Here is a 23,225-nt window from a genome sequence, read left to right as displayed (position 1 = left end):
CTGTTAAACAGGTCGGCATTAAACCACTCTCACTCTTTAGATATTGATTTAATGGACGCTTCATAAAAGCTGCTGAACCAGGGCTTAGGAAAACGAAGGTAAGTTGTTCCATCTTCCGAGGCAGCACTTTTTACTACGGTGCATTATTTTTGCTGAGGTGACAAAATTAGACTTCTGCTCTGAATGTGGTGGAAAAAGCTTACGTTTGATGTGACAGATTGCGAAAAGGACAAAACAGGGCGCTCACGGCAAAGCGACAGGTCAATGAGGCTAATCAGTTTCATATATCTTGCCGTGGAGTTGAAACCATTTGACGGATTTGTGTTCGTGAGCATAACGTAGAGTATAGCTTATGGCAGCGTTCATAAATCACTCCATGTTTATGGGCAAAATATGAAAGCTAGGTTAAACAAGATTAAAAAGTAGAAAACTGCTGTAAAAAATAAAAAAGCAAAGTATTTAGATCAGGAGCCGAAGCCGGGGGGCAACAAACATTCTACAAACATTCGTTGATCATGTCTGTTTGTTCATACTTGAGATTTGTTTGTGACAGCCCTGAATTCATCACTTAAAATAGTTGCAATTTTATATTTATAATAAACAAACTGTATATTATTAAAAATGTATTCATTTTGTTTTCTGCATTATGGGGCTACAAAAAATTAACAGGCAAGTTAAATGTGAACTGCTTGCATTAAATCTAGGTAACACTTTACATTAATGTTGCTTTCGTTAACATTAGTAAATGCATTAACTAACATGAACTAATAATAAACAATATTGTTTTCTGCATTTATTAATCTTGTTAATTAATGCAAATACAAGTATTCATGTTAGTTCATTGTGTATTAACTAATTTTAACGGTTAAGGGCCGTTCATATATAACGATAATGATAAATATAAAAAATATAGTTTTAAAAATCAGTTTATATTAAATAGGAATAGAAGAGTTCACACCACAATATAAAAATAAAGATTCAAGGTACGACATCATTGGGATCACTTTCTGGGGGATTTTTTTTATGGTGAACGATAAAGCCCAATTTATAGTCGTACGTAAGCTTTACGCCGTATCTACGCCGTAGGTTATCCGTAGCCTCTGCCTAACCTGACGTGCGCCTCGCAAAAGTTTTATCAGCGCATCAGTTCTATGCGGACCGCAAGCGCTGTGATTGATCCACCAGAACCCCTACCGTCAGGTAAAAACTGCATCATAGGTATTTCCGTTAGCGACGGTGGAAACAAAGATGGGCCAAGTTGAGGAGGGATTTAACTCAAACTGCAACAAAAGTCGCTTTTATTTACTTCCATCATTTGCTGGTCTTTTCAAATCATACACAACAAGTTGCTGTTTCTTCTTCGTTTGTGGGTTAACTTCCCAAGCTGCTTCTTCATTGACAGTCGCGCTGCTACTATGGTTACACGCGTGGATACTGCCTACCAGCGGTCTGCGTGTGCGTTTGCACATCAACGCGGACGACGACGCAAAGTATAAATGAAAACCGAAGCAGAACCTACGCCGTCGCGGCTATGCTGTAGGACCGACGCACAACTGTAATTAAATCTATTTAACTTAACTGCACGCACATTTGACACTTCGCACATTTGACATTTCGCACATTTAAATTTACCTCAGGTATTCAGCGCTGATGCAGTTGCTGTGAAATTGACTATAATGCTTTTAATTCCACAACATTAACTACACCAAAAAGAAAGTAGATTACACAAACTACTATTCAATGTTTAGAGTTACGCGAAACACAGCATGTTAAGGACATCTGCTGGTTATACCCACTGTGTAAATGCAACAAGAACACAGCATATTTACACATTTAGTGACATGTAAACAATTTTTTTAAACAAGTTTTTATTACAGGAAACATGCAATATTAGTTATTGCCATTGAAGGTAAGTGACTTGCATGAGTACGTGCGTGTGAGCGAATTATTACTAAAGTTATAGTTATCGTCCAATGATGTGGATGGTAATATAGTTATCATTACCCAGCTAACCAAAATACGTAACGGTTACATAAAGTTGACGTAATATGATGACCAAACGTACATTGTGGCAACCAGAAAAGCGAAAATCGCCTCGGCTTAACTTAACAACGTAATCTTCCTGACGTGGTCACGTCGTGACGACGTAATGGATTAAAACTTTTGTGTTGCCAAGTTTTGTGTTTGGGTCTCAGTTCAGAGAAATGACCGTACCTGTCAGACGCCGTGTTGTGCACGCAAAGTCGTGCACTCTGAATGAGTTCAGCTGAAGGCTGGAGGCGCATGCTGTTTTTTGTTTCCCATGTAAAAAGCAGCTCGCGTGGCGTATTTAATCTATTGTATTTTGATTTATTTAAGGGAAACTTTAAAACTGAAAAGTTTTAACAAGCTAACCTAAATAGAAAAAGAAATGTTTATATAATTGTAATGGTAATGAAATTACCTCTCTGGGACGTAACAGTTACGTTTCCTGTAAGTTATGAAATTACCGAAATATTATGTATTACGAATGTATTATGTAACTGGAACGTACTTGGTTATCTCGCGACATTAGGAGACTGTACTGGCGACGTAATGATTTGGTACAGTAATGAAATTACTGTAATTTCACGTAATGAAATTACCTCCATAGGACTTAAAGTTACGATGCCAGCTGGTAAGTCATGACATTACCAAAAATGACCAATAAATTATGTAACTACAGTAGTACGTCGTGTGTTAGCTGGGTATAGTTAACGGTAAAGTCATTGACTGCCCTTTACAACTTTTGATTTTAAAAGTTTATTAATAAACGCTGAAATTAACATGAACTAAGATTAATCAATGCTGTAGAAGTATTGTTTACTGTTAGTTCATGTATAGCTAATACTTTAACGTTAACAAATACAACCTTATGGTAAAGTGTTACCCACTTTAGATTAATTTATATAAAGTGATAGTGATACACCTGCAACTAATGTTAAAGATGATCTACTCTACCTGAAAGTTTTAGAAAAGGGGATGAGATACCAAAGACAAAAAACCAAACAATAAATAAAGTAGAAACCAAAGGCATCGTGATTCGTGATGCTATACAAGAACAAGAGCCCATCTACACGGAGATACGCGTTCAGCTGTATACAGCATTTTCGGAGGCTGAAACTGCTTTTTTTTAAACCGGGTCCCAGAATGGATAAATCTGAACACGACACGCTTGATATTTCGTATGTACAGCCAATCCGTATATTTTGGATATGGATTTATATGATACAATAATGTCATCACCCCACGTCTCAACCCTAGTCAGACAACGGCAGACCTCATGCTTGTGTTCGTGCTGCAGAAGGTAGTGAGCCTATTAGCTTTACTAAAGCAAAATGTTGCAAAAGTGAGCAACAAATGATTATGGACAACAACAAGGTTTATGCGCATGCTCCAAGTCTTTTCATGCATTTTTAGTGCATCTCTGTGGCAGGATTACAGCACCACATACTGGTCTGGCATGTATACTTCATCCATTTGAGTCGGTTTCAGTAGTTTTGTGTGTAGGCAGATATTTCTTGAGACGACGGCATGTTCACAGACTTTTTTGGAAGATTGGATAGGGAAAGCTCTGGCTTCGTGCGGATGTGGCCATAGTCGGGCGAGTAAATAAGCGCTCAGCAGGAATTACTACACATTAACACCTCACATCCTATAGAAGCCATAAACCAGGAAACAAATAAAACAGGTGAAAGAAAAGAGGCGAAAAGTAAGAAAGGCAGTTTGACAGGGAAACGTCACGGCTGTTCTGCACCCCTCAGTCACTTCACAATAAAGCCAGGCGGCATTATCATATCTATCAGCTGCCGTTAAAGAGATTGCAGCTTTGTCGAAGAGCTGCCGGAGGGAGACAGCAGGACCATCTCAAATCCAATCAGGGTGCAGGGGAAATGAAATAAGACGCCAGTTACACTTTGTTACCGAAAAGCCGTAACTAGGAATACATCAAGGCTTGAAAAAACTGTGCGTGTAAGGCACATTTTCTAAAAAAAAATATTATCGTTGACATCGGGGCATGTTGTCACATGGACGTAACTCTGTACATACGATTTTTATGACGCAATATGATTATTCTTGATTGATTTTTACAGGATGTCCTCTGTTTATATGGTTGTGTTCAAGTTTAAAGCCTTTTGGAGGTAAAGGGTTTCTGTTTGGCTTTTCTGTCATCTCTACCAATCACAAACTGAAATGTCAGCCTGGGGCCATCTGAAAATAAATTAATGCAGCAAACACTTTCTTGTTGCTTGACTTTCACCGCTCTTCTGCGGCCCCAACACAGACATTGATTAAACAAATCTACGCCGTAAGATTGATCGCAAACGGACTGCCTTTTTTTGCGACCCACACCTGCACCCTATCTAAAAGCCAACCCGGTACAACAGATGTGGATGACTGCCCCCTCGCTAAACTTTGCCTCCACCCCTTTCTGCCCCACCCCTTAAACTGGTGCTACCATTCAAACCCCTTACAACAGGAAACTGCTTTGGACAGAAGGCAAAGAAAATGCGGCGGGGGTGGAGGGGGAGCGGAGAAGGAGATTTGGCTGTTTAACACAAAGAAGACTGGAATGCAAGGAGTTAATCCTTTAGATGGTTCTTCCGCAAACAAAAGACCATCCTCCAGACAAAGGTTGGTAAGGGGGGTACGCAAGAGGGGGAGGGGTTGGCTTTCCCTTACCATCTGGCTCTTTTGTTTGGGCTAGGGGGCGGGACTCGGTGGCCCCTCTGAGTCCCTAAAACCCAGTCACGACCCCCCTTCTCCACGTGCTACAGCTCCAGACAGACGCCCCACCAATAGTGTCAACACCATTGAGAGACTCTCCAAACCCTACAAGACTCCCGATAATCTCACAGAGGGGAGCCGGTAATCCAAGATGGAGAATAAGTTGTGTGTGATAAATGAACATGCTGCTCTGTGTGAACCTGATCTATACACGTTGATCTGATTTTTGAGGAGCGAGCCAAATACACAACATGAAAATGAGCCTTTACGAGAAGTCACGTCCAACATGCGCTTCTATAAGCAAAATGGAAACGCGAACCCCAAAAAAACTACTTCGTTCCTCCTCTAATGGACATCAGTCAGGTTAGATGGCATATTTAATTTGACGCGAATGGAAACAAGGCGTGAACGTTTGTCGAAGAAAAACAAAACATTTATTTTTCCAATGGAAAACAAAAGAATCTTTAGACACAAGTTAGACATGGTCTAGGATTTTAACACAGTACAACCTATTAAACCAACGGTCCACAAACTCTTTAGGCCCAGAGTATGTTTTATTTCGTTAACGCGAATGTACGCACACGGTCGAACGCATAGCCTTGCGTGTCTTACATGTACAAAGACGTTCGACGCATGCGTATTGCAACAAAAGCAATGCATCTCCTGGGCTTCGTACTACGTTCTTCTACGTCCGTGTACAATACGCACGCACCTTTCTGATGACGATTTTTGCGTCACGCGCACTGTACGCGGACCCTCGAGTATGCGTAAAAACAGGACTATATTTCTAGCTTTAGGATCATATTAATTTGAGGTCAAATTAAATATGGCCTCAAAACAAGACTAAGGTCCACAAAGGGATCTGTGGTTACTAAATCTGTCAAAACTCAGTCGGAGACTAAGACTCATTACAGAGGCAAAAACAAAAGGATTTTCCCCCCTAATGTTGAAAATGCATGGCAACACACAGATGTATCTATTAAAAGGAGAAGTCCACTTCCAAGAGTAATGGACCCTTCTTTTGTTTAATCTCCTATCCAGCTGCTAACGGCTAGCATAGGCGAACCATCAGAGAACGTTAGAGGTGTTGAGTTACAGGATCAATACTTACCACCACCATGAGTGCAGGAATCCAGGAGGCTCTCCTAATGTGATATTCTTCTCCCATCGGATCTAGAAAGACAGAAAACAGAGCAAGAGAAAATGGGAGGTCAGAAGCAGAAGTTGGTGGAGGGGCTTCGAAAAGACATGGAGTATAGCAGTGTCAAAACAAGGATAAACAAATTAAACATGCTATCTTGATTCAGCTATATTCAATGGTGAGCTATATTCACACTGTCAAAAATAAATGCACAAGGGGCAGTACCCTTTAAAAAAGGTCCTAATATGTACCATGTAGGTATAAATATGTATCTTTCAACTGCCAATATGTACCTTTGAAGTACCAATATGCACTCTTTGGGTACAAAGGTGTACCTTTTTGAAAGGGCACTGTCCCAGTGACAACTTTTGTACCTCAATTTCTGAGAGTGCAAGACTGTATATACGGTTTTATTGTGGCTAAGCGTTTTGAACATATGGTGCTTTTCCATTGCATAGCACCTCACGGTTTGGTTTAGTTTGGGTCGGGTCAGCTTACTTTTGGGAGCTTTTCCATTAGGTGCAGTACGTAGTACCCGATACTTTCTTTCGTACCACCTTGGTTGGGGTTCTAAACGACCCGAGCTGATTCCAAAACGCTGCGAAAACACTGTAGATCACTTTCGGTCTGAGCTTGTTTATCGGTCTGGCTAGTGGCTAAACTGGGGTGCATTTCCCAAAAGCATCGTTAGCCAACTACTGTCGTAATTTTCGTCGTGACTGACAAAGTTCAACGATTTGATGTTTCCAGAAACCATAGTTCAAACGAACATTCGCAAGCTCTTCACCTGTTGTTAGAAGCATAGTTCCTAAAACAAGCAAAAAACATGTAGTGTATTCTATATCCATCATTGTAAATATATACAAACTTTAAAGTTTGTAAACAGAATTAAAGCGCTGTATTTCAAAACTGCGCATGTGCGCAGATCTACGAGCTTTAAAGGTGCTCTAGGCGAATTTTAGGCCATAAAACATTTTTTGTTTCAAACAATAAATATCTCCTCACTATCTGCTAGCTGCCTGTCCTCTGAACACACTGTAAAAAACCCGCGGCCTCTGAAGACAGCCCAGGCTTTGCAAACTGCAACAAAAACAGAGTGGTCAAACCTACCACCACGAAACATAACAAAGTGTTCCAGCCAATAAACGACAAGAAGGATTTGGGAGTGAGGGTTGGGCGCGTTCATGACTCGTTCAGAAAGTACGGAAGGGAGGGGGAGGAGTTAGCTATGCTCTGTTTTGTTTGACAACACTTCGAACGTCAACAGGAAGGGACGTCACACAGATTCGCTTAGCGCCTTTAAGACCCTGGGGAATCCCTGGGAAAAGTGACCTGAGAGGGAACTTGCACATGAATTAAATATCTGAAATAGAACAACAATCTTTCGATGCAAATTAAATTGATCTGCCATTAAATTAATTTAAACAGATTAATTAGTACTACATCTCCCACATGACATCATCAACTATGTTGTTGAACCAACATGGTTTTAATAACGAATGTACGACAAATTTACTATGTTTTCAGGAAACAGTTTTGACTAGGTAGTTAGTTTCTCCAACTACGCATGGTACTATGAGGGTTCAGCAGCGAGTTACATCGTTGTTTGGGAAACACACCCCTGATCTCTGAAACAAATACTTTGTGAAAAAACATACTACTCTAATGCTGCATTCAGACCAGCCGCAGTAGAGGCGTCAAGCGCGAGTGATTTAAACGTTAAGTCAATGTGAAGACGCGTTGACGTGCATCTGGAGGTTTCGCGGCGCAAATGAGGCGTTTAGGGTGATGAAGTAAGTTTGGAACTTTGAAATTTGGCGGAAAAACGTGCCGCGTTAACCAATCAGGAGCTTGCTCTAGTGGTGACGTGATAACAGAAAGCGAGCAGAGTCGCAGAAGCTCCTCCCATGACGTGAATTTCCGCGTAAATCTCCCGATGACTAGAATTTCACGCGCGAATGAAGCGAGTAAACTCAAAATGTTCAAGCAGCAAACTAGACGCGGTACACACCGAATTTGATGACTCAAACGCGGCTGGTGTGAAGCCACGGTAAAAGGACTTGTTGTTATTGATTGCCGTTTGTTTATGTTTTTGCAGTTGAATGCGTCTATGAAAAAATGTACTAAAAATGTGATAACTATATAAAAATTAAATAAAAAACTAATAGTCAACCTTACAACATTCACATTTATGCATTTGGCATTGCCATTATCAGTATGCGTGTAGGCTTGAATCAAGCCCACAACCTTTTGTGCTATACCCTTCTAAGACCTGGAAATGTTTTTTGTAGTTTGCACCATAATACTTAATTCTGTGTAACTGGAACCTGTTGTACACAAATGTGCACAATTACACTGCTTCATGTTCAATTAAAACTATTTGGTTATTATATTTATTGGTTCTTCCTAAACCCAAAATAGCTGAAAGAAATCTGAAAAAAGACAAACCAAAACTCAGGTCTTAGGAGGATACACTAATCGGCTAGTTTGCTTCTGGAAAAATGAATCGAACGACGCAAAGGATCCCAAATCCAGTCATGGCTCCAATAACCAATTTCACCATCTTACATCCAAACCCATGTCTAATACACCTCTCTTTAATACACTATTTCAAGTATTAATGTTTTTTTTTTGTGCACAGAATTGGGTCTCATTTACTTCATCTTTACGGATCTTATGTGCCTACTACTGTAATAGATGCTACTTTCCCAAACAGACGTATTGATTTTCCAACATGCCCTGTCGACACATATACACCCAAAAATCTGATGTGCATTATGTTGGGTTTGTCTGATAAAGGGAACTGATTACCAATTTTTTGAAGCATGCATGTGTTTGTGTGTGTGTGTGTGTGTGTGCGTGTGTGTGCGCGCCCGCGCGCGAGTGTGTGTGTGTGTGTGTGTGTGTATTTCTGCTGATCAGTGCAAAGCTGGTCGCCACTTGAGGTCCAAGGTGTAAGTAGAGGGAGTTTCAGCAGTAATTGTGAGGTGGCAAAGGGAACAAGCAGGTGACTGCTCCCTCATTAAGCTCCAATGCACAGGTGCGTCCCCCTGCCGCGTACCTACCTGGGCCAAAACACCTCCCCTGTGGCGTACAAGTGTGCCTGCGCTAAGGTCTTGAGATCTCTTCGCCTAATTGAATAGCAACAGCGGTAATGACGCCGAACACGATGACGTCCCGCCTTCCTTACAAAAACACTGAGACGTTGGTAAACATAGCCATCTGTTGATTTGTTGACTTTTTAATATTTACTTAGAGCGCAGCCTAATTTTGCACACATAGACACACAAGTCGCCAACCTGGCAAATGTTGGCAAATCTAGGGATTATACCACTCGGTTAAGCTTGGATTGAAACCAATATTTTGCCAGCCTCAGTATTGATACCAAGATATTAAAACCAGCGATTGCACACAATAGGTATTTCCCTAAACTGTATCAACACATCGGAAATGAAAACCTTGAACACAAAACAAATGTGGATTAATATTAAAAGAGCTACCCTTACATTAAATTTACAAAGTTTTTTTGCCACTGACTTTTTCCAAACAAACGATTTTGTATTTAGTAAGTTTGGCTGATAAAGAAATGTATTAAACATTTTAATGACTATGTTTGCTAAACATATCTGGTTGTAATCTTCAATTTTATGTGTTTTTACAAAGCATTTTTCTCAAGTACTTTTCAAGTATCTCCACTATCAGAGTGTTAAACTTTGACATTTTTACATGCAAAGCAGATGCAAAAAATTAATGCGCTACTTGTGCGCTAATTGAAAAGTCTGAAGCGTGCACTCGGCAAGCGGCATCACGAAGGTTTCAAACGACGCGTAAATACTGGGTTCAGGTTTCCTTGCACTTAAACGAACACATTTACACAAAAAAATGACCCTTGTAAATGTAGTCTAATGTGTAAATGTGAACAATTCAGGAAGAAATTGCATGTGTAACGTATACTGGATGCGTGCATTACATGTAGACCTTAAAGTGACAGCACACCCAAATAAACTATATGTCTGCAAAACGAAAAAGTTGAATGAAATAACGATAATAAATCGATATTAGACTTAATCGAAATCATATCATCAAATTGGTCTGTTAAAAGCATATTCATATAAATAACTTATATCTATGTACGGTAGAGATATTTGCAAAATGACTGTATCATGCAACAGTATATTTCTGCACCACTGTACTTTTAAAGAACTGGTAAGCCTGCATAACATTTCACTTGTCGAATCAAGGTAAAAATGCCCCAGACATTTCAGTAAAGGCCAAGCTCTAAATAAAACACAATATAATGATAAAAACCTTTACAAAAGCGCTTTTGGAAGTTCACTGTGAGGGCCTTGTGATACCCACACAAACAAAAGCAGCAGGTATCGGAAGGCCATGACGAATCCAATAAGATAGATGATAACATTGTAAAAGCACATCTGTACAGATCCTAAAGCAATACAGAAGAGCTACATAATGTGAAACAATTATCATCTACACAAAACTGAAACGTTACATCAACGACACTCCCACGCATCAGAGGAAAATTGTAATATATATTGTGGGTCTACTTACAATTCCATTAAAGGGATAGTTCACCCAAAAACGAAAATTCTGTCATCATTTACTCACACTCATGTTGTTATAATCTCATATAAATTTCTTTGTTCTGATGAACACGAAGGAAGATATTTTGAGGAACCGATCCAAAGCCCCATTGACTTCCATAGTATACTCTTTTCCTACAATGGAAGTCAATGGGGCTTCTGATCGGTTTGGTTACAATTACTCCTCAAAATATCTTCCTTCGTGTTCATCAGAACAAAGAAATCGTGACAGAATTATCATTTTTGGGTGGACTATCCCTTTAAAGACAGTATGCAACAAAAACATTACACCCAATCAGAAAACATACTCGATCATACGATTTTACTGTGGGTGGGGCTACCCAACACAATACAGCAGAATTAAAAAGTACCTGCACAAAAACTGATAATATTCCTTGTTTTAATCGCCTGTTTTTTATCGCGTCACACCTGGTTAGGACACATTATTTTATGTTTTTAATATTTCTTGTTAAAGGAAAACACCACCGTTTTTCAATATTTTACTATGTTCTTACCTCAACTTAGATGAATTAATACATACCTACATTTTTTCAATGCGTGCACTTAATCTTTGTACAACGCATCACGAATGTGTTAGCATTTAGCCTAGCCCCATTCATTCCTTAGGATCCAAACAGGGATGATTTAGGGGGATTTTTAAGCAGATAAAAAATAAGAACTATATTGTATGGCGAAAGAGCACTTAGTTTGCAGCACTTCGGCCTCGGGTGCAGTAATATTGATGGAAGTTTAAGCGAGAGAGGGAGTAGTCAGGAGTGATGATGTTACGGTGCGCTGAGGTCCAAGTGTTGCAAACATAGGGGCTGTTTACACTTGGCATTAAGATGTGTTTTCATCGATCGGATCACAAGTGGAGGAGAGAGACACATTACGTTTACACCTGGTATTTAAATCCATCTCTTTTGTCCACTTTCTGTGAGGGGGCGGTCTGTCGAGACGGTGGGCGAGTCTCTCCGCTGTCATTTAAGTTATGATGAGTTTATATGGAAGCGAACTAATATTATGTGGAGTCCACTGCTTGTCTTGTAAGTTAACATGATGCAGTGTTTTGTACATGTATATGTTAGAGCTTACTCTGATATTTCAGCGCAATTGATGAAATAGGATGGCGCAACTTTCACACGCTTGCAAAATGAAACTGCGGAGATCAGCCGCTTTAGTTTTATCATCGAAAAGGCTAAAAATAGCGCTGTTCACCGTATGTTCGCGCCAGAATTCTGAAAAAAAAGTAAAACATTGCTTTCAGTACCTCAGATTATATAAATGGGCGAAGAGAAGGCGGTCGCGTGTGGCTATTCGAACACATTCAACCACATGTGCGTTTACACTACAAAAGCAATCCGATCGATAGGGGTTTCGACTACCTCTGAATGTGGCTGAAAGTGGTCGAAAGTGGACGAGCTCAAAACGTTTTGAACACCGTTTACACCTGCCATTAACGTCGTCCACTTGTGATCCGATCGATGAAAACGCATGTTAATGCCAAGTGTAACCAGCCACTAAGTGCTCTTCCGCCATACAATATAGTTCTCATTTTTTATCCGCTTAAAAAAATGCCACGTTTTATTTTGTGCCACCATACTTACTTGTGTAACTACTCATGTCTTTAAATAGGGAAAACATGGAAGCGCCTGGTGGCCTCCAAACTCATCCCCGCCTGGACCCCAAGGAATGAATGGGGCCAGGCCAAATGCTAACACATTCATGACACACTTTATCGTTGTACAGCGCAAGCATTGAAAAAAGATAGGTATGTATTAATGTGCTTAAGTTGAAGTAAGAACATAGTAAAATATAAAAAAACGGTGGTGTTTTCCCTTAAGAATGACAAATCTTTAAAACAAATCTTTAAAAATTATTTCGACTCCAATTAGCAACAATTAGCAAAAGTCTTTCATTACATTTGTAAGAGAGTAAATTCAAGATACAGCATCACGTGTATATCACAAAGCAACTGCCCCTATTCAAAGGCCGAGATTAAATCAGACTTTTAAACGCGGTTGATTTTAAGAGCAGTTATAAAACAAGTGGAGGCATCACCTCCACTCCAAACATGTAGTGTTCTCATACTCTATATATAATAATGTTCATATAGTGACAACTACACTGATGTGAACTATAGCGGAAGCTCCACTACATCATTAAAACCACTACTGCTAAGGGCCAGCATGTCTAAAATCCACTTAAATCAGTAGTAGCTGCCGTACAAATGCTAATGCTTCAGTTGTGTCTGATGGTTATAAAGAACCCGAATCAATCTGACCCGTAACAGACAGTACTGTTTTCCTATATTGATCAAGACTTTTGCCGTTTAACAGGTTCAAGCAGCGAAATGCAGGTGGTTTTGGAGAAAAGCGTGTGATAAATAACAAGTGTCCAACCAGGCCTAGGTGCTAACAAGTGTTAAAACCGACACTGATCTTCAGTCTGCAAGACCACTTGCACTGCTACCAGTTCAAGTAAAAAAAAAAGAGAGGTGTTGACTACTAACAGTGAAGCTTATGTGATTAATGCACATTTAAATGTATGCCTTACGCAGAAGTTTTTATCTAAAGTGACTTGAACCATGAGAGACTTGGTCACATCCAGTGATGACATTTCTTTCTATGATCGAATTTCATGTTTGCTTGTGGCTGAAGTAAACACTCACCTCTGACAGGAAGGTCTGTGCCGATTTCTGTGCGCCAACGTGTAGCAAGTACTCATACACATATAAAGCTAACCTGCAAAACAAAAAGAAAGAAAACATTGTAAATAATCATTCTTTTATAAATATTAAATTCATTTCTCGTCTATATAGTCTGTGAGGAAGTTTTACAATGTACCCTGTTTATTGTGCATTTACATGACATGGTAGGGGACATGACGTTTTTCTCCTTAAAAAAAATGACATTTCATATTGGTCACAAGTTCAAGTGAGAATAAAGCAGTTGCACTGGCTTATCCATTTAAAATATAGATGTAAATAGATTGCAGTGATTAGCTGAGCACTCAAAGCGGATCAGTTGTAAAAGAGCCTTGAAAATGCATGAAGATGATTAAAATCTAAGAATTAAAAGAGCAAAAATTGTACTTTTATGGAAAGTTAGTTTCTATTTGGAAAGGTGCAGTAGAACAGCACTTGATATCAGAATTTCAGTTGGAAACCTGGGCGAATGTATCCACGTACCTTAAGCCAGATTAATACTACTGCATCACACCTATGCCGCATCTCTGGCTATGTTTACATGCACAAAATTTTGTCAATCCGACTGAATTCAATACGATTGAAGGTTACGACGATACAGTTTACATGCACCCTAAACATAGCAATCTGATTAAAATGTTCGTTTACATGTACATTCTATAGAATCTGAACAGAACGTCTATCCCAAATGGACATTTAAAACTAGCCCAAAAGCATCCCAATGACTATTCACAGCCCAAATACCCATAACTAATGAACAAACCAGGGCTCTGAACCGGTTCAAGGAACGAAAACGAAAACCGGAAACGAACGAAATTTTAACAGGAACAAAAACGAAAACGAAAACAAAATCAATTTTAATTGTTCTAAACAGAAACGTTTATTTAAAATTACCATTAACCGGTTAATAACGTTATTTTATCGTTCTTTAATATTGTACTTTATCAGTGACCAATCATGAATTGAACAGTACAACATGTGACTTTGACGCATCAAGCGTGAGTGACTTTGACACATAGCGTGAGTGAAATGCCCGCGCCGCAGTCATCGAGTCTCCGGCCCGATAGCATTTGTCTTAAATAACCACAAAGCTACCCATCAAATGTTCAGAGGTATGTTTAAGTTAAAACTTGCTTGGAAATATGAAGATGCAAACTGTAACTCAAAAAAGCCAGGGGACTTATACCACTGTCAATTACTTTTTAGATGGGTCGCCACCAAGAAATTCCTTTTTGTTATTATTTTTCTTACGACAAGCTGTCTTAACAAGTCTTTCTGCAATATTAAAGGATGTGGGGGAGAAGTACAGTAGCCGGGATTCACTGAAGTAACTTACAGAGGCACATTTAACGTAAACATCCAGCAGAGTATGCTGCGGTTTCAACCAGTAAAAGACCAGCATAAAACGGGTCGTTTTTTTCAGCTGTTTATACTTAAAATTAATGCAGGTATTTGTTTTGTGGTTTTAACAATTAATGAAATGTTGTAGTTTAGTTTTATCATGTGTTATGTTATTATTTTTGTGGGTAAATTAGTCTGTATGCATGCATTTGTTAAAGTATAGTCTGAATTAAAATAACGTTATTAACCGGTATTTTTTCTAAGTAAACTGTTTTCGGAACGTAAATGTTCAATGAGGAACGCAAAAACGGAAACGTTAAAATATTGATTCTGCTCGGAGTGAAACGATTGCTAATTTTTTTCGTTTTTAAGCCCTGGAACAAACTACTTTCATCTTTAACCCGCAGAAAAAAACAACTGATGGAAACGGTTTAAACAGTAGCCCAAATCTAAACTCGAAAAAAGCAGAGGACTTGACAACATCACAATGCGGACAGCATCCCTCGTCGAGTTCACGCTTTATCTCTGGATTAAAGTCGAAGCTGAGTTGGAGAAAGTTGTTCTTAAGAAGTTTTCAGATATAGGTAATGAAAACACACTTTTCGAAAGGCACAATGGTATTTTATTGCTTTAAGTTGCCTAAGCTTTTAAAAGTACACATAAACGCGGCAGAATGTACATTGCGTGTACAGCATGTGACCCCATTTACGTTTCCTTAATAATGCGTGATGCGTTACCCTGTTGTTGCGTGTTTCTGTGACGAGAATCATGTGATATAAGAGGTTAAAATAAGATGTGAACTTGAGCACAAATGTTCTGCGCATGTGCGCATACTTTTCTCCGGCAGATCGGATCACAGATCGGAGTACACCACCCCCTTCAATACGATCCAAATTTTCATCCGATCGTCCTCAATCGTATTGATTAAAGGAATAGTCTACTCATTTTCAATATTAAAATATGTTATTACCTTAACTAAGAATTGTTGATACATCCCTCTATCATCTGTGTGCGTGCACGTAAGCGCTGGAGCGCGCTGCGACGCTTCGATAGCATTTAGCTTAGCCCCATTCATTCAATGCTACCATTTAGAGATAAAGTTAGAAGTGACCAAACACATCAACGTTTTTCCTATTTAAGACGAGTAGTTATACGAGCAAGTTTGGTGGTACAAAATAAAACGTAGCACTTTTCTAAGTGGATTTAAAAGAGGAACTATATTTTATGGCGTAATAGCACTTTTGGGAGTACTTCGACTTGGCGCAGTAACACCCTCCCTCTCCCATTATGAGAGTGAGAAGGGGAGCGGACTTTCCAGGCGAGTCGAAGTACTCCCAAAAGTGCTATTACGCCATAAAATATAGGCTGCCGATTTTCTTGAGCCGATATTTGAAGCCAATACTGCTTTTGCTCACTCAGTTTACATCATAAAAATGACACAATCATGATGCCAAATGTTACAAGTCTCAATTTTAAAAAAGTAACATTTATAGAACTTAAAAAACTATATTTAACAAATAGTAAAAACAGGTGAGGGTGCTATGGAACCATCTTTTTTGTCATGGAAAGGTTGGTTGTTTTTAGTCACATGACCTGCAATCGCTTGCGGCTTCCAGCACTCTGTCTGTAAATAATGGCGGGGGAAAATCGGCAAACACGGCAGCCACATATCGGCCGATGCCGATACACATAAAACTCGCAAATATCAGCCCGATATATCGGCCGGCCGATATATCGGTCTATCACTAATATAAAGTCCATTTTAAAAACAACACACAATGTTTACAATGCACTTACAATGTAAGTGCAATTTGTTTTCAGTTTGGAGAGCTCTTAAAAGTGTTTAAGTCTAGGACTACTCTAATCCCTGTCCGGGAAACCGCCCCATAGCGTTTAAATCGCAGACTATAAAAATGGGTATTTAAATGAGATTTGTCAACATCAAAATCTAATTGTACGTAGACGTGAACATCAACACAGATGTATAAGTGAAAACTAGGGCTGAGACGATTACGCCTGTTTCACACATACTCCGTATGCAGTGCGTTTGCGGTGCGTGTTGCAGTACGTATGCGGTGCGGTCCGTCAAGCATCCGTTGTGCTTTCACACATACTCCGTTTGCAGTGCGTTGCTAACCGCTGCTTCTGCGTATCAAATAATCATGTGATTGACACTTTCTGTTGAACAGCGCCTCATCAATAAACTAATAGCCTGCTGTGTTTTTTTTCTTCACAAAACAATATACTTTAGATATTATTTGATAGACTAGGATGTTTAAAATCTCTAGTGCAATGGTCAGGACACATGAAAGGATCAAAGGTCTATTTATCTCCACATATATCATAAATATAAATTAGCATTATAACTTTTCAAGAGAAAATATAGGTGACAAGCATGGTTACATTATAGGCTACATTTCCTATATTATTTATATATTTGCATAGACGAGAGTATTTATATAACGGCAATGAAGCTCATATGGCAAGAAATATTCTCAAATAATTAAAATAACAGCATAATGACATGAATAAACAGACAAGGAAGCAAGATTGACATGCAAATTGTATTATTATTACCGGAAAAACAGCATTATTACTGAAACAAACTCTGAGGTAAAACACGCTGTTATAACTGCAACAAGTCTAAATAAGCTCAATAACAATTGAAAAAAAAATCATTATTATCTCCCAAAACGTTGTATGACAAACATTATATTTAAAGTAGGGCTGTCAAAATTAACGCGTTAATAACGCGTTAACGCAAATTCATTTCAACGCCACTAATTTTTTTAACGGAGATTAACGCAACGCGCAATTTCTGTTTGACCCTTGGTCCAGCCCATAGTTGAATGAACAGAGACGCAGACAAATGTGACTCTCTCTAAATGAGTAAAAGGTTTTCATAGAAATAAGAACATTAAGCAAATCGTCTACCAAATCCAATGCTCTAAATGCTCGTTGGACATCTGATATGATCTTTATTTATACGTCTGAGAGGTGTAACGTTACCGTCCTCCTAATGCTTAATCTAATACAAAAATGCGTCTCAATTCATTTTGGTTTCGCTTTTATGCATGACTTAGAAAATAGACTGCAGGACTTGCTTGATGTTAAAAGAGTCATTAAGAGAGATAAAGTTCGGTACCTGATTAATGTTAAAGAGTTATTAAGAGCGACAAGACTCAAAAGCGATCCCCTCACGCTGACTGACTGATATCTGAAGCGCGTGCACACAGACGCGCGAGTGCGCGACCCGGATATATAGACATCTACACAAAATTACAGTTTTACAAATATCTGTTTTGATAAGAATTCACGCAGGTAGGCTCTATAATCTGTTATGTTTTAAGTAAATGTTTGGTTAACTGTTGGGTAAAACTATCTGATGTGTAACATTATATTAGATCACTTAGATTTTAAGCAGTCTGTCTCAATGTCAATCAAACAAAAGGAAAAAAAGTTGAACATACATTGATGATGTTTTTGCTTTGTGTGTGCTAAATCTATTAGTTTTACCAGTGATTTTAAGGTATTGATGTGGTAATATAATGTATGGATGTGGAAATTTTTGTGGTAATTTGACTCTTTCAACTTTAAACACGTGTAGTTCTGTCATATTTTGTTATATTTCAACAAATCATGCATTGTTCTATGTTTTAATAGAGAATGTCAAAATATGAACAACTATTTTTTAAAAATTTGCTAATTCCGACTCAACTTGCCTGCACAGGTCACAAATGATGCAGCAGCAAACAAAAATGGAGAAAGAAAAATCTTCTGAAATGAAAATTCATATACAAAACAATGGATGGTGATTCTGTTAAAATGTAAACAGCCTGTTGTTAACATACATTTGAATAAATCATCTGTATATGTATATATGATTAGAATATTAAAAACCTGAAAAGTGTTAAAGTAGGGTAAATTTAGAACGGATACACATGTGCGATTAATTTGCGATTAATCGCAGTTAACTCATGAAATCATGCGATTAATCTAGATTAATTTTTTTAATCTATTGACAGCCCTAATTTAAAGCAAATGTATTCTTACAATCATTCAAGATCAACACATTATTCCATACTGAGCACGTTCGTCTCTCGCCTCGCTCTGTTATAATAGCGCTGATTGACAGGTGCTTCCCTGTCTATCAAACAGATCATTTTGTATAGTTCTCTTTAGAAAAATTAACCATAATTTTAACGGTTGACAAAACGTTTTTTGTCAGATTGATTATGATTTGTATTACCTTAGTTTAACTAAAAATTCCATGGTTATATGGATTGTTATAAGACAATATAAATTTGGTTACTGTTGTTTTACAAATAAAAACTAAAAGACCGTGTTAGTATAATTAATGGTAATGGTAAAATTAATAGCATACTTTATGTATATGCAATGTATATAAACACGGTAGAATATTTAACAAGATGTTATACATATCATTTTTTAACTCGTGGTAAATGTTTTGCCTTAATTGCTTCATACTGGGATTAAACAAATAAGATTACAGAAAAAACTACAGAAAAACTTTATTTACATCCATTTAGAGTGAAATTACTGCATTTTTGTGTAAATCCGTGTTCATTCTGACCACAAAACATGCGCTATCACTTTAAATCAGCGCGTGCAGCTTGCGTGCCATACAGCAAAAATAGACTCGCTGCCGAAACGATCGCAGCACTGCTGCACCGCACCGCATCTGCAACGGACAGGACGGACCGCATACGTATGCTGTGTGAAAGCTCTAACCTGTTAACATGGCTACGTAAAAAATTACGCACCGCAAACGCACTGCATACGGAGTATGTGTGAAACAGGCGTTAACCGTGCAAATGCGCGTTTTCTCAATAAATGAATTTGAATGAATTATGGTGAAATCCAGGCACATCCAAATGCCAGGGGGCGCTCTCGTTCAGAAACTCCCTTTGTGCCACAGAAGTAGCATTACGAATGCTATTCCAGGAAATGTCTACAGGAATATTTATATCAATGTTCTTCAAATTGTTTCAGGTATTTTCATGATAATAAAGAATATTTTAAATGACTTGGTTTAACGAGTGTTGCTTTTTTAAATGCACGCTATAAACGACTCCAACTCGTTATGATTTTAGATTGATAAGGACTTCCTACTGACCAAATGCCGTAGTATACACACAAGCTGTGCATTAAACAAAGAATCGATTTCAGACAGGCATTTTTAATGGGACACACGGTTGAATCGTTACATCCCTAGTATACAATGTTAAATACAAACCAGCTGCCTGACCTTCCTCTACATAGTCGTGATTTATGATCGCCATTTCCCCCTTTCTTTAGGACACTAAAACATTTTTATTTTTGACAATGTATTTGTTCCAAAGATCATTTTAGCCACTAGTCAGGCCATTAAACAAACAGAAACCGGAAGTAAGTTCCGACCAGACGCCTAACCGCGACAACGCACGTGCTTCCGATGAAACCGTCTATAAGCATATTTATATTGCTGTTCTTCAAATTGTTTTGGGTATTTTCATGAAAAAGAATATATTTGTTTGACGAGTGTTTCGCTTTTTTTAAATGCACGTTATAAACGACACAAAGTGATTTTAGATTGATAAAGACTTCCTACTGATCAAAGAGCTGTAGTACACGTATGAGCTTGTATCGGACCCTTGCGATTCAAAACGATTTCAGACAGATATTTTTTAATTGAAAACGCGATGCATCGTCACAGCCCTAGCGAAAACTGATGACCTATAAAGTAGGTCTGATGCAGAACTATAAATAAGGCCTTAGATTTTACCAGGATTCAGGTTTATCATACAAAGATGGGAGCAGCTTAGGTGATGTAAACATTCACTTTTAAAAACTGTAGCTAGAATACTGTTAAAAACTGAACATTTGCAAAGCTAACTTTTTTCCTTTAACATCTTCCAAACATTAGGCAATAAAAGTTTAGGCAATGTCAAGTTTATTAAGTTTATGTACCTCCAATAAATCAAGAAGGGATATCAACATCTAACTTTGAACACAGTGTAATATCCGATGCTTAAATGTAGCCAATATTTCTGGCTCAGTTGTTTCGTCACTTTTATTATTTAATAGCACCAATCTTACATATAAAATTTAGTTCAAAACACTATAAGAAGCCTTCATTTAACATAAAAATACATTATCTGTCCAATTAACAAGACATTATTTAGAGAGAATATCTAGAAGTACAGCTTCCAGCTAGTAATACACCATGAAATACTTTGAAGGACTTGTGTCTGAATTATTTCTTAGTGTTTCATCAGACATCCTCATTTTAGGAGCTACTCTCAAGCATATACAGCTGTCAACAAAGTACTTTTGTGAAATGTGAGTGAACTTCTTCACGATTTTACTTTCAATTTAATTTGGCGGCATTTAGAAGTTTGGAAAAATTCATCAGCTCAAATATCTTGTCACACTTAATTTTCTCAAGAACATCTGCACAGGTTCCTCCAGCGGACTGCTGGAAGCACATTATGATGCGCTGGATGAGTTCATGAACACCCTCAAGGTTGTCCATCAACCTGACATGTTGTGGCTGACACAGTCCCCTTAAAAGACCACAACACCCTTCAAATCATCCTCCAACCAACCTCACCAAAGGGTCGAGTCTCCGCAACCTCTCACAACAGCCGCAGGGTAGGGGTCATACGATGGGAAAAATGACACCTTGACGAAATTATGTACCCAGCGGACTTGCCAACTTCTGAATCTGACCGCGTTGAGATGGATCAAACGGAGGTTCCCATGAGTGGCAGGATGAAATCGTGGTAGAGCCCTGAATAATCCGAGGAAGTTCTTCAGGTCGATGATGGGTTCCTGTTCGTGCCATGATGCATTATTGAGGAGGACTTCATCTACGGAGGGCTTCAGGGAACACTTTCGTCATGCTGTCACAGGAATTTCGACTAATAGCCAGGCTTGCAACAGGCTGAAGCGCTCAGTGTGTGCCTGGCTAATCCTTATGCAAAACAACAGCTCGAAGTGGAAAAGAAAGGAAGCCCTATTGACTTAATATTAAGATGAACCACATTGTAAGACAAGTGGCATTCACATGCCGAATTCTGAGAGCCACGCAGCGGGGATAATTTGGACCTTGACAGCGGCTGGCTGCACGAATGTCGATACAGCGATGATGGACAGAAATATCTGACGAGGTTCTGCTTTTGCTTCTGCATTCACCCATAGCTGCATGTCTTTTCCCATAATGACAAGCTTTCCCAACTTAACCTGAGAACAGATCTTGACATCTAGCCCGAGGCTCCCAGTCAAGATTTCGTTTATACATAAAAGAGGCTGAGCCAAGTTTAGCTAGCTCAAGCGCAGACAGTTAACAAATGAACTTTGCCGTCTCGATTTCAATAATTTAGCCGCAGGGTCTGGTGTGAAGACGCATGGGGGAGCCTTAAAGGTGGGCGAAATTTACAAGTGAACATTCGAGGGCGGTTGTAAAGATACAGCTGGCATTACTTTGTTATGATATATCCGACAGAAGAAAAATTTCAATGCATTTGAAAACGTATTTTCGCAATTCAGTCTAGTGCTCGTGTACATTAAGCTTTAACAAATAAACAATAACAAACATACATACAAGCTTCAAATGTGTAAAAACCTTTTGACCACAGGCAACCAAAACTTCGTAGATTTTAAATACGTAGCACCTGGTGATGGGCTAAAAACATTATGACAGTACAACGTAGCAGATTAAATTTAATATGTCTGTTAAAAACTATTTAAATGCTTGCTTTGCAAGTGGTCCGATCACTTCACTAACAATGAGTATGTTTACAGAATAAGCGGATAACTATCAAAAATCTGCTTATTATAAAAAACTGTTTTCATGCGTTTACATGCAAATCAATAAACTGGCTATGCAGACAACTGCGTTACATGGGACTTGGAGATTTGTCAAGTTTCTCGCAGGTAGTGACGTCATCGCCTATAGTACATAATAGTCGATCAAAAAGCCGACGGCATATCTGTCTTAAAGGCACTGTAAGTAGGATTTTAAGGAGCGGTTTCCTGGACAAGGATTAGACTCCTAGACGAAAATAAATGTAAGAGCTGTCCAAACTGAAAACATCTTGCACTGACATATCTAAAAATACATCACTGCCCTGTGTTTTGCCTCAAAATGCAACACAAGTAATGTTTTTAGCAAGGCATGTTTGTTAAATATAGTTATATTTCCAAATTAAACTAAGGCCTAGTCCTGGCTTAAGCTAATCCCTGTCTGGGAAACCACCCCTAAGTGTTTTATTAATCAAAATCAATGTCTTTATTCATAAATATGTCCTCGTTGGTGTCAAATGACCTCTGCGAATGATCTGACTTTTCTTTGTAAGCTTAGAATTTCTTCTCTTTACTTACATTGAACGGGTAAGTCCAATGAGGCTTCCGTGTCATTCCACCGTATTGATAAACTATAATAGCAGAGAGGGACAAAAAGCACTAGCCTACCAGCGCGTTTCCACAACGCGTTTTCATTCAGAACACGTGAACCAGCTGAAACGGACAAGGAGATCAGTGATTACATAACGGCTACCGTAGTTGCAACACGCATTTGAAAAGGCGAAGCGCTAGAGAGCACTGTTCGTTTGAATGCAAAATACAATTTTACCACTAGATGGGGGTAAATACTACTTATTGTCCCTTTAAGCTATATTGTTTTATC

At 38.6% G+C, this 23,225-nt stretch overlaps 1 protein-coding gene across 2 annotated transcripts in view; it reads right to left on the bottom strand.

Annotated features, from left to right (window-relative positions):
• Positions 1–23,225, bottom strand: part of ssbp4 (single stranded DNA binding protein 4) — an 84,166-nt gene that overhangs the window by 57,133 nt on the left and 3,808 nt on the right. Inside the window, exons 2-3 of one of the 2 annotated variants that reach the window (XM_073862052.1) lie at positions 13,160–13,232; positions 5,858–5,919 (exon numbers count right to left, since the gene is read on the bottom strand). In XM_073862052.1, coding sequence (XP_073718153.1) covers positions 5,858–5,919; positions 13,160–13,232 — 135 coding nt within the window. Of the gene's footprint in view, positions 1–5,857; positions 5,920–13,159; positions 13,259–23,225 lie in introns of those variants that run through there. The other variant, XM_073862054.1, reaches the window with a different exon arrangement.

The sequence above is a fragment of the Misgurnus anguillicaudatus genome, chromosome 23, assembly GCF_027580225.2.
Source record: "Misgurnus anguillicaudatus chromosome 23, ASM2758022v2, whole genome shotgun sequence".
Lineage (NCBI taxonomy): Eukaryota > Metazoa > Chordata > Actinopteri > Cypriniformes > Cobitidae > Misgurnus > Misgurnus anguillicaudatus.
This window is presented reverse-complemented; position numbering and strand designations above follow the sequence as displayed.